The 13589-nt window shown below is 44.4% G+C and overlaps 1 protein-coding gene across 1 annotated transcript in view; it reads left to right on the top strand.

Moving 5' to 3' along the window:
* LOC308287144 (receptor-type tyrosine-protein phosphatase gamma-like) overlaps positions 1–13589 on the top strand; it is a gene marked incomplete at its 5' end in the record, with an annotated part of 474731 nt that overhangs the window by 370059 nt on the left and 91083 nt on the right. Inside the window, 1 exon segment of the mRNA XM_080728264.1 lies at positions 11156–11222. Within this exon segment, the coding sequence (XP_080584390.1) occupies positions 11156–11222 (67 nt within the window).

Raw genomic sequence — 13589 nt, forward strand, 5'->3', positions numbered from 1 at the left:
GATGCCTAAGGGAGAAAAGCAAAGGGCGAGGTAGCACCATTTCTTGGTCTTCTGGCCAGTGATGTATATCGGACCATTTAACCATATATGGAGACATCTGGTACCCATAGATATTCACAGATATGGGCTTAATATTGATGACATAAGGGATCTCCATATATGGGCGTAAAAGGGATTTGGTTCCCCTGGCATCACAGGGATCTCCATATATGGGCATAAAATGGATTTGGTTACCCTGGCAACACGGGGATCTCCATATCTCCATATATGGGCATAAAAGGGATTTGGTTCCCCTGGCATCACAGGGATCTCCATATATGGGCATAAAAGGGATTTGGTTCCCCTGACATTACAGTGATGTCAGTGGCTGGTTCTACAGAGGGGATCTCCATTTATGGGCATAAAAGGGAATGTATGTATGATGATGTCAGATATCATAGACATCATAGGACTTTCACATAACGAATAACTGAGTAAGCATGTAAACCCGTAAAATCTATATTTGGGCATGGCTGATTTATGACCTCATCATGATGACACGAGCAAACACAGCTGAATTGTATAAATGATCAGTGCAGAAACCAACAGAAGTATTTGACCAAGACTCTTGATCTTCAAGAACCCTGAGAACCTGTATTGTTTGGTATTTTACCATTTTTGGTGTTTGAAATGTTGAACTGGACTTTACATCGTGAAAGTGGATTCAATATATTGAGACTAGGGTAAAAAAACATGGTTGCTATGGTAAACAGTTGGTTGCTAGGGTAAACAGTTGGTTGCTAGGGTAAAACCATGGTTGCTAAGGTGGTTGCTAACGTACACTAACAGACCAGCAACAACAGACTGTTGCCACAGCAACGTACACAAAGGTTTGTGTACACATGTGGTGTGATGTCATACTGATGCGGAGATATGAGCAGGGCAAAGGTGTGACGTGTGACGTGTGACCGACCGACCGACCGACCGACCGACGGACGGCCGGTGGAGGTTTTGATACCAGTAAGACTACCTAACGGTCGCTTATCTCCACAAATATCACAACCTCCACCTCTCACGTCATACGGGTAGCCATAGTTACACCTGGAATGTTGAATCTCCATATATGGAGATAACCTACGCATCACACAAAGTCTGACCTCACCAGCCCATACTTGGGCATGGACGACTTATATCTCCATATACGGAGATGGCCATATATGGAGATACGATGACATCACAGAGTCCACAGCTGATGATGTGGCGTGATGTCATACAATACACAAACAAGCCCTATATAAAGGGGCAATTCTCACCAGGGAAGAGAGCATTGCCTGGAATGTTGAATCTCCATATATGGAGATAACCTACGCATCACACAAAGTCTGACCTCACCAGCCCATACTTGGGCATGGACGACTTATATCTCCATATACGGAGATGGCCATATATGGAGATACGATGACATCACAGAGTCCACAGCTGATGATGTGGCGTGATGTCATACAATAAACAAACAAGCCCTATATACTGATGCGATACGATGACATCACAGAGTCCACAGCTGATGATGTGGCGTGATGTCATACAATAAACAAACAAGCCCTATATACTGATGCGGAGATATGAGCAGGGCAAAGGTGTGACGTGTGACGTGTGACCGACCGACCGACCGACCGACGGACGGCCGGTGGAGGTTTTCATAGTAAACTGCTCCCTGACGGTCGCAACTAAACTGCGACCTTACGGTCGCAATAACACCAGTAAGACTCCCTAATCGGGAGATAAGCGACCGTTGGTCGCTTATCTCCACAAATATCACAACCTCCACCTCTCACGTCATACGGGTAGCCATAGTTACACCTGGAATGTTGAATCTCCATATATGGAGATAACCTACGCATCACACAAAGTCTGACCTCACCAGCCCATACTTGGGCATGGACGACTTATATCTCCATATACGGAGATGGCCATATATGGAGATACGATGACATCACAGAGTCCACAGCTGATGATGTGGCGTGATGTCATACAATACACAAACAAGCCCTATATAAAGGGGCAATTCTCACCAGGGAAGAGAGCATTGCCTGGAATGTTGAATCTCCATATATGGAGATAACCTACGCATCACACAAAGTCTGACCTCACCAGCCCATACTTGGGCATGGACGACTTATATCTCCATATACGGAGATGGCCATATATGGAGATACGATGACATCACAGAGTCCACAGCTGATGATGTGGCGTGATGTCATACAATAAACAAACAAGCCCTATATACTGATGCGATACGATGACATCACAGAGTCCACAGCTGATGATGTGGCGTGATGTCATACAATAAACAAACAAGCCCTATATACTGATGCGGAGATATGAGCAGGGCAAAGGTGTGACGTGTGACGTGTGACCGACCGACCGACTGACCGACCGACCGACCGACCGACGGACGGACGGCCGGTGGAGGTTTTCATAGTAAACTGCTCCCTGACGGTCGCAATTATGGAGCTGTGTGTGTGTGCGTGTGTGCGTGCGTGCGTGCGTGCGTGCGTGCGTGCGTGCGTGCGTGCATGCGGGCACACTAGTTGTGGGAATACGTATCTTAAATTCTTCCTCCCTCTGTTACTCGGTGCATTCTCTCCGCTTCCTTCAGCATGTTTATGCAGCAATTGGATTGCTGTCGCTTCTTGGTGGCATGTATTAATTAAATCATCTCGGTCGCCCCACACAGGACAAATTGGCCCTATCAGCTTGGCTAAGCTTCGGAGCGCCACGGACTCCGGTGCTTTTTTATAACCCTGTGCGCCGCGGCGCAGCGCAGCACCGCCCCTGATTGAAATAGATGGTAGCGGTAAACAGCTATCATTACGCTTTTATTGGTTTATTTACAGCGCGGCACGCGGCTTCCATTTGCTTGGTGCTCGGCGAGGCGCGCCAAGATGCCTATAAGCTTGTGAAGTGGAGTCGCCCCCTGGGTAGATGTACAGAGCCCTGACACAAATCAAGTCCAAGCTCCACTCCATTCGTTTTATTGGGCATCCTTTATCGGGAGCCCCGCTAACAACTGCAGCGTCCCACTTCAATCACGCGGTTTTTATTGCGCTTCTAATTGATTCACCGTCGGGAAAATGACACAGCAGTAACAAAACGATTATGCTATCTAAAATGTTAATTTCAATTGATTTAATTCGTAATTTTCTATTTTCATCAGTTGAGTAATAATAATAGTACTGTAAATCGGGAGTACTTCAAAGAAAGAAATGAATTTCCGCCAATTACTTGTCACCTCTGCATTCACTGAAATTTCAATGCAGAAGTCATCAGTGTGTTCAGGTTTCTTCTTTGAAGTTTATTTATTTCGTTTTTTTTTATTCCCTGCACCAAGGAAGAGAAAAGCCAATTTGGTGTGCGTGTTGCTTCCACTTATCTTGAGTCGTGAGCTCATATTTCAGCGAGTTATATGTACTTTTTTTAAAAGCAACGTCTCATTTAGGAATGAGATGTCCTTCGCCAACTTCCCTGCAGTCGCAACATTTGTCAAAGGAACCCTTTCATCCTCCCACCAAAGGCTTCTGACCATCGTCTGCCTGGAATCCCAGAGCTTTTCTTTGAATCCTTAGAGAGACAGGACTTCTGAGATTCGAGAAGAGATCACTTGACAATGCATCCCTGTTGGCAACAATAACGTCACCGCGATTGAGGTCTTGTCAGAGTCTGACGGTATCTGTGTGCATTCCAGCCTTTTGTCATCTCCCTCTGTGACTTCACAAGTTTCCACACAGTTCGCACTAGTTTTTTGCTCGTACCACATCTGAAAGCTGGCTCAAGAACTGTATTACCGTATGTGCCAACTCTGGCCCCCTTTTCTATCTTTTCTTTTCCCACTTTACAGTATATTTTTATTGAAGCAGAAATATCTTAAAAATCCTCCTCCTGCCATCAGTAGTTTCAGCCAAAAAAAAGAACAAAAATTCATAACGTAGGAAGTAGTCATTGGCAGTAGTTAAAGTTGGCTGTGCTAATACAGAAGGCTTCTTTTCAACTTGGCGCCATTTAGATCTTGAACTCTGCTGAGGGCTGTTTGAACTGGAAACATTTAGGAAACATCAGAATCGCCATTCATCAAATTATAGATAAGGGGTATCCAAATGCAGTTCTCAGCGGGAGAAGGAGCCCACGTGATAGAGGCTATATGAGTTTGACTACGGAGCAGTCTCTATACCACTTCATTCTGCTCTGAATCCATTACCCCCCCAATGACGGTAATTAGGTGGTGTGTGCCAACACGACTGAACCAACCACCGAGCTGCTTCCAATTCAGCACAGCGCTCGCCACTTGAGGAGACATTAGCCCCAGCGGTTATACAGAAACAGAATTCATTACATTATAATTTGCCGTCAGTCTTTGGCTGTTCGGGCTCCGTATTCCAGAAGATACAGTAGCTCATGTTTAAATCGATGAGGCTCTTGCTCGTCGGTGCTGTGCACTGTGATGAAAGGCAGCGATCCCCGTGTGCTTTGTATCGCCCCTCCTACGCCCACGTGCCCGCTGCCCTACTTCTAACACTGCATCGCTCAGATTGAAGAATCGTCTGCCAGCGTTTGTTGGCCTAAAAAAGAGGGGGGCTCCCCTTATGCTGATTTCAAAAAAGAAATTAGCAAATTTGTTTTGTGAGGGCAACGTGGGTGTGGTGTTGGGACCATGTCCATTTCTTTAGCTCTTCAGTGATGTGAGCTTGCAGGTCATCCTGTTGGCTCGCCTTCCTCACAGCTTTACTGTGTGGTAGTAAGCAAAACAATTGAACTGAAGCGGAGCTAAAACTACTTCTATCTTCTCTAAATAGTTTTTGTTTTGTTTTTTGTTTGTTGTCACAGTCGTCTTATTGCTGTCTATTTGATCACATCTGCGTCTTGTAATATGGAGCTCATTTGCGTGCTGGAAGTGAACGAGTGATGAGCGAGAGGAAAGCGCACAATGTGCCGGTAAAAATAGTCGGCAATAAATAGACAATCTAAAAGCTCACGATGCCAACAGGCTCGAATCGCCTTTGTGATTAGTGTGGCATGTGATACTTTGGCTCTCTCTATCTCCCTGCTGTCTCTCTCCAATGTTCTCTAACTTAAAAATAAAACAATATAAATCACATTAAAAAGCGCAGGCACCTTAAAGCGGTTCACGAGAGAGGTGCTCCCGAGAAAGGAAAATTAGTACCATGGCAACGACTTTTGCCCGTGGAGGTTTCTCCGCTTCTAACCATCCCCATGCAATTGCCAACGCGCAAATGGCTCCCGCCGTAATTATGAAACTCTTCTGAAATGGATTGTGTGAGGCCTGCTCTGCAGGAGGGCCAGCGCTTCCTGGCCCCTCTATTATGTCCTCTGCACACACTTGATTCATCAGCAGTTAACGCTGCCAACCAGAGGAGAGGAGAGGAGCTCTGTGGAGATAGATAGATGACAGTGAAGAGAGGAGCCCAGAGAGACGACATGTAGCGCTGGATGGATGGCGGGGGGGGGGGAGGGGGGCGCATGTAGGAGGAGGATGAGGAGAGAGAAAGAGTAAGGGGGGCGGAGGAGAAAGATGAGGACATGTCACATTGAACCGTTCTTTTTTTCCGCTTTGTTACCGCCAGTGCCTGCCCCAGGAGAGAGGAGACGGAGAGAGAGAGAGAGAGAGACAGAGGAAGAGAGAGAGACACAGGCACGTGCACACATAGACATCAAAGGGGGCTTGAGCCCCGGCCTTTTTATCCGTCTGTAAAAAAGTGCCCTCTCCAGACCATGATTGCAGTTTTACTATGGTGAAAGAAATGCAAATGCCTCTCTGTCCATGACATACTTGAAGTCAGCATTCAAGACAATTGCCTCGTCCAAACTCTCCTGAACTTGAATGCAGCACTTCATGTTGAAAGAATTACACAGTCTGTGTAGAAATCCAAATGTCGTCCAGTATTGACTTGATAATGGTTAGTTCAGTGTCCGGGATCAAGCACCGAAAATAGTCGACCTCCTGCGACGCGTTGTGAGCTTGGACGTCTGCTATTTTCGATATTTTCACCAAAAGGCAAGGCCCCTTTAGGAATTTCAGCCCCTGCCTCTCTAGCATTCTCTGCACGTCCCTGGAGAGAGATATGGTGGAGAGAGAAAGACAGGAAAAGAGAATACAGGGAGAGAGTGAAGGAGGGCGCGGGAGCAGGCAGAAGGTATGGATGGAGAGAGAGAGAGAGAGAGAGAGAGAGAGGGAGAAGAGGATGGAAGGAGACGGAGAGAGTGAGAGTAGGACATGTTGGATGTGTGGCCCCGTGGCAGCCATCTCCAGGGAAGAGCCTGTGGGCTTGGAGAGACAAACATTAATAATGAAACGATAATTCCCCTCCGTCCTCCTTTCCCTTCCTCCGTCTTTATCCGTCACCGTCTGTCGTTCCTCTCTCTCTCTCTCTCTCTCTTGTTTCCCCATGTTTCCCCTGTTCTAATTTGCATACAAAGGTTTGCACACAGAAAATGGCAGATCTACAAGCTCACAGTGCATCGCACTGCAAGGCGCTGTGAGCATGTGGATTGGCAATTTTTGGTCGGGCTACTTTTGCCGCCACTTTCCTCTCACTCACTCGTTCACTTCCAGTACGCGAATGAGCTCCATATTACAAGACGCAGATTTGATCAAATAGACAGCGCCAAGACAACGATAACAACAAACAACCAGTAAGACTCCCTAATCGGGAGATAAGCGACCGCAGGTCGCATGTATACACAAATTGAAGCAACCTCATGGTGGTGCTAGAAGAGAGGCATGTGAGAAATCAGGGGCGGAGATTGTGGTTTGACAGCCAAGGAGTGTGTGTGCAAAGTTTGGCATGGATAGGGGCAACGGTGCCGGAGATAAGAGTAGGGCCAAAAGTGTGACGTGGCGTGACGGACAGATAACCGGTGGAGGTTTTCATAGTAACTGCGACCTGACGGCCACAACAAACAAAAACAAGTTGGAGAGGAGATGGAAATAGTTTTAGCTCCGCCTCAGTTCCATTTCCCCCTCTGTTTTATTAACGACCGCACTGTAAAATCATTTACAGTGTTCATTTACATGTTCTGAAAGTATAAACATGGACCCAAGCACAGAGGATTATATACTGTGCAGACTGTACCAGAGTCTTCACCACACATTGCTATGCAGGGTGCACACGCTCAAGTAAACACCCTGCAAGCCTCCCCACACACACACGCTTCTCCCTAACTCCCCTTCATCTCTTTGGCTTATACGCCATGCCTCTCTCTCTCTCTCTCTCTCTCTCTCTCTCTCTCTCTCTCTCTCTCTCTCTGACTCTCTTTCTTTCTCTGACTTGCTCTCTCTGTCGTTCTTTCCCTGTCTCTCTTTTCCCTCTCTCTCTCTCTCTCTTGCATCTCTCACAGGGGTGTCGCACCAAATTCTGGGCCCTGGGTACAAGGATTCACTGCGGGCATCCCATGAATGTTCTTCATAGAGGGAGAACTACGGGTATTGTGCTTGTACTTTAACTATTGAAAAATAGCAGATACAGATCTACAAGCTCGCAGCGTGGCACCGAGTGCCGCACTGCGAGCTTGTAGATTTACCATTTTTGAAAAATCGTGAAAAGTCGTGAAAAGTTTTTTTAAAAACCTATGTTTCTATGTCAGTGCAGTGCTCAAACTTTTTCATGTGAAGGACCCCCCAAAATGATATGTATTTGGCCACGGACCCCCATCTCAAAATATTTAGTTCCAGGGACCCCCCAGAAGCTAAATTTGAGTTACAAATGTTCGCTTAAAAAATACATACATATTCAAAGATTTGCACACATTTTCACGACTTAAAAATAGCAGATCCACACGCTCGCAGCCGCGCTGTGAGCTTGTAGATCTGCTATTTTTCAATAGCTAAAGAATAAAGTAATTCCAGGCCCCTCCACCTTGGGCCCTAATAACTCAGTCCCACTCCCCCCCCCCCTTGTGACACCCCTGATCTCACACACTCACACAGTGTATGTGTGGTGCAGAGATTGTGTGAGAGCTTGTTGACTGCCTCCATTTGTTCACCTAATTACACTACTCTCTCTTATCTCTCTCTCTCCCTCCGTCTGCCTCTCATCCCTCCTTTTCCGTCTCTCTTATCTCTCCCTTTCTGTTTGTCATCTCTCCGTCCCTCTCATCTTTCCCTTTCTGTGTCTCATCATCTATCGCTTTCTGCATCTCATCGCGTCTCTCATCTCCCTCTTTCTCTGTCATCTCTCTCTCTCTCTCTCTCTCTCTCTCTCTCTCTCCCCTCTCTCACTTTCTGTCATCTCTCTCTCTGTCCCTCTCTGTCATTCCCCTTTTCTCTCTCATCTATCTCCTGCTCTCTCTCTCACTCTCTCTCTCATCTATCTCCCATCTCTCTCTTCCTCCCTCTCACACGCACGCACGCACGCACGCACGCACGCGCGCGCACACACACACACACACACACACACACACACACACACACACACACACACACACACACACACACACACACACACACACACTCTCTCTCTCTCTCTCTCTCTCTCTCTCTCTCTCTCTCATCCAACTCTGTCTAAATAAGAAATGAAAACAAAACTGGAATAGACTACTGTGCTTTCCTCACATGCACTCTTGCACACTTTCATGCCACAGACATTCAAAATTGTGGTGTCAATCTGCATCATTACGCACATTTAATGTTGTGTATGTTTTTTGTTTGATTCTTTACGCACATCTTCTGAAGACATACATATATATTTTTTTTCAAAACTCTTCACAAAAAAACTAAAAAGGTAATATAAAACCCCACAAATCTCCAGCAATATCCAACTTTGCCTTCGAAACAATGTTATTCTCAAATTACACAGACCATAATATGAGTTTCTAATATTACTGAATGTCTTATCAGGAGAATTATGTTTTTGCTTGTTCAGTGTTACATTTAGTCCTGTTAATAACATTACTCTCTGTCTTTATACGCTTAAATATAAAACAGCACACAAATGTGAAGTTATAACAAAGAATATTTCTTTATTTCCCCCCCCCCCCCCCCAAAACAATGTTCTGGATGCGGTTTTCGGTCTAGACTTTCCATCTCCAGGCAGATACAAGCTCCTCAATCAGATTGAGAAATGGAGAGAGAGTATGGTGGAAGATTAACCGAGAAATGTGTGTGATCAATGAGACAGTTGCAGACCAGAGCAGCCCGGTGGAAACTAAAAGGTTTGATATACTTCTTTGTGCCTGCTGTTGCACACTGAAAATAAGAGATCTACAAGCTCACAGGTTGTAGATCGGTTATTTTTGGTGTACAAAAAGAAAAACACAGGACGCAATTAAGTGTACGGTAAATTGGATTTTACGTTGTACCAGATAACAGCATACCTGGGCTGCTCTGGGCCATCGATATGATGTCATTATTTTTTTAAACGATTTAAAATAGTGATCCACTGTACATGTGTCACGTCAGCGTGTTCCATGTGAACACAAAGTGATTTTATTTAAAAATGCTCTATTATGCAAAATAGAGAATTGTGTGAGAAATGTATCTTGAAAAAAGTTTGGTTTTTACAATTTAAATCTGAGTGTAGAGAGAAGGAAATGTTCTTGTATTTGAACAGAATTGGAGTGTCAGGTTGTGATCATTGTGCTTTGGTCTCCAACTATTCGGGGGGAACATTTGCCAATTTACAAGTTCTACAAGCATTGTGAGCTTGTTGGGGCGAAATGCCAGTATTAATATTCATGGGTTGCATTTGTTGTCCTACCCCGGCCATGTTGAGGATCAACACAGGTGTTCTGAAAGCTGTTATTTGGTTAAGGTTAGAGTAGTTCTTTTGGTTCATGTTAGGGTGAAGGTTTGGTTTAGGGTTAAGATTAGTTGACTGCCAAGTGCCAACTGCCGGTTTCAGTCCAGGCATTGACTCCTGAGATCATTATTGATGTGTCGAATTTGATACGTTGAAATATGACAGCCGGCAGACGTGTAAACATTTTGACTTGAAGATTTATTTCATTTATGTATACTGTTTGCTAAGATCAGCATGTAGAGCATGTTTTTAGTTTGGTTGCTAGGTTTGATGTTTTTCCTAGATGCTTTTTCCTTTCTATTTACTTACCAATTCATGCTGTCATTTGTTGTTTGTTCATGCTAGTTACTCAGATCTTAGAAGTCGCTCTGAATAAGATCGGCTGCCAAAAGCCCAAATTGTAATTTAGATGTTAATTTGAAATATATTATGTTAAAATCACAGCAACTGCTTCTCTGAATCAACATCAGAATGTGTTGCACATACTTGTTATGCAGACGGTGGTGTTGCTTCTGTTTCTCATAACCACTTAAACCCTCTCGTCTTAGTGAACTGGACTTGACTGCCAACTGTATTCTGACCGCTTTTTTTTCCGTTTACACCAAATGTATTTGCCAAAAATAGCTGATATACAAGCGCAAAGTGTAACGCAAAGCGACATGTTTTGATCTTGTACCGATGTGCCATTTCAAGTCGGCAGGCTTTACTGCTCTTTTCTTGAAAATGTCCTGCAAATGCATTGTTTACCCCACAGGTTTCTTTCCGTTTTGCCTTTCTAATGGAGCGTATTTTGGCAAGAAAGCACTCCATTCCCATTAAAAAGCAGAATTCACCTTCATAGGTAGATTTAAACTTCAAAGTCAGAGAAGGTCATAAAAATAAAAATAAATAGCTGATCTATAAGCTCAATTATAATTTACAATTTAGGCATTTAGCAGACGCTCTTAATCCAGAGCGATTTACAATAAGCAGACAATAAGCAGACTATAAGAGAAGCACAAGCCCAGCAGGCTTCTTAACAGATCAATACAATAAGCAAGGTAATACATCAATACAGCAACATCAATACATCAAATGCATATAAAAATCAATTGAGGAAAAAAAAAAGATAACGTAGGTACACCAAGCACCTAATCAGTAAAAAACTTTATATAAAAACCTAAAAATGCTATCTAGCTTTCATGTATGGTTTCATGTATGGTCTGCCAATCCACTGGAAATCTACTGTCTTGCCAATGGCAGGAGGTGTGAAGTTTTGAGACTCAGATGGCACATCTGTACATTGTCTATTTTTCTGTGACTGTTCCCCCCACAATATGCATAGTGGGGTTCACGTGGTTAACTTTATTCTCCTTGTTCCTCAGGTGGGAGGGAAGGACAACCCGGCTGTTGACCCAATCATCCATGGCCTGAGGGGCGTGGTCCATCACGGTGAGTGACAGCACTGATCCAGTGGTGGGAAAAGTACTCACGTGTTTTCACCAGCGTTAGTTTTACTGAGGTTAGGGTTAAAGTTTGGTTTAGGTGCTACCTGGCTGCGCTCCGTCCTCCCCTCCCGTGGGGAGGGGACGGGACGAGGACAGAGATGAAGACGGGGACAGGTACGGGGAGGGGGACGGGGACGGGGAAGGGAAAGGGAACGGGAATGGGAATGGTAGATTTGCGCCCCGTCTCCCTATGTGGGGATGGGTCCCCACCGTTGGGACGCGTCTCCGGGACTGGGACACCAAAAGCGATCGCCCTCCCTCGTTTTTTGAGATGTTTTGAAAATAGCATACGCTGTTATTTTCAAATAGCCAATGTATAACATAGGGTTGAAATGATTTTGAGGCTATATTAACACATTTCGCAGGGGAACCCCCAGCACCCCTGGCCCTGGGGGTCCCCGGACCACTCTGAGAATAAGAAATGTATAATTTAGTCAGTCAAGTAAATTTTGTGTAAAATACACAGTTTTAGCATCGCAGTGTTGAAACACAGTAGTGCTTAGCTAATGTTTTGTTATTGCACCCAGGGGAGCGAAGTGAACGTGGCAAATGACCATGGAGGACTGTGTAATTCCCAGTGAACCAGGAGTCAGTAGGCTAATGCTTCAAGGCAGATATGCACGGCTACCATGTATCGAACATGAATGAACTTGAATGAGCTAACCCTATCCATAATCCATAAATATGAGCGGGATGGGATCAATATCCCACCCTCTACTATAGGTCAACTGTTGCCTACCTTTTGCATTAATAACAATACAGGCAGGGCAGCTATATAGCTGAGTGAGTACAGAGGCTGTTTGGGAATTGAAAGGTTTGACCCTTTGCTCACCCAGTATACTGTATGTATTGACGTAACAGTCTCCCCCACACACCCACTTACCAACCCCTGTGAACTCATCTGAGCCATCTCTAAGCAGTAGTGATGCGTGGGTCTGTTTTTTTTTTGTAACTTGACCCCACCATGGGAGCCCAACCCGCCCCAACCCATGGACACGGGCCGCCCGCAAGGTGTTACAAGACTATAAGCAGAGGCCAGCAGGTTTCTTAACAGATCAGAGGAATCCGACAGTTATGGACACAGTTATAAGAATGCATTCAAACTCAATGGGCCTCATTCATCAAGCACTTAAGATCAATATAAGATCATATTTTGATCTTACCGGCATTTAGGACGATTCTCAAGTTCGGGGTCAAATTCATCAATGTGTTTTGGTCTTGGATTTGTGCTGGAAATACGATGGAAAATACACCACCTCCGACCATGGTGTAAATCTTTGCATATATTTAGGATGCTTTTTTCGGTTGGTAAATAAGCCATCAGCCCGCGGTGCATATTTAGAATGCTTTTTTCTTCATGCAAAATCAATTTTAAATTGTGACAAACATCAAATAAAATATTTATTAGTCCATTCTGCCCAACATGTGCCAACACATGTATTTAAAAAATTAAAGAATATGTCAATTGTCAAACAATTACATATTCAGTCGTGGATTAGCTGTCACTGAGTTTGTAACCAAATGGACCCGCCGATGGGGGACCACTCATGCACCGCATGATGACTGCCCGCACTCGTCCATTTGGTTTCATTTTAAAGAGTTAAGGATCTATAAAGGCCCAAGGGTCTGTTTGGTTACCAAATCTCCTTCATTTAGCAGGAGACCAGAACACTTGTAAACCCCAGCACAGCACTGTGGTCCCTGGACCACTGGTTGAGACCCACTACACTACCTAGGCCTATACTGTATTTGCCACTAGCCTATATTCTTACCTCTGATGAAGAATAGCAGCGTTTCACTTTGTGGATATTTCCACATCATTTTTAGTGTAGCCTATTATTCCGTGATGGATGAACCTTGTAAACCACTTTATTCTATTATAGTCAACATTACGTTAGCATCCATTTTGCAATCTGCGGGATCAGAACAGTTTTAATTCATATCCTATGTTGTCAATGTGACACCGATATGTTTTTCTTTCCTTTTTTTCCTCTGTTTTTTGACGAGACAAGTTGAAGTTTTAATATGCAGCAAGTCCAAGTTCAAGTTCCGTCTGCCGGCGAGAAGATGGGGGGCGTGGCGACCCTCCACTGATTAGGCTTTAATTTATAATAGACTAGGCTACTGTTGGCCTATTGATCACATCAACACATAATGCTACACACAAAAGCAAAATAAGTCTTACCTTCGGTCTGATAAGGATACTGGTGGCTTTACAGGACAGTGTTGAAATATTAATTCAAAAAAAGAATTTCCCCTCAGTATAATATAAATAAATAATAAAGCTTGCGACCTGGTCTGGTCCATATCG

This window comes from Nannobrachium achirus (genome assembly GCF_963921795.1).
Source record: "Nannobrachium achirus genome assembly, chromosome: 6".
NCBI lineage: Eukaryota > Metazoa > Chordata > Actinopteri > Myctophiformes > Myctophidae > Nannobrachium > Nannobrachium achirus.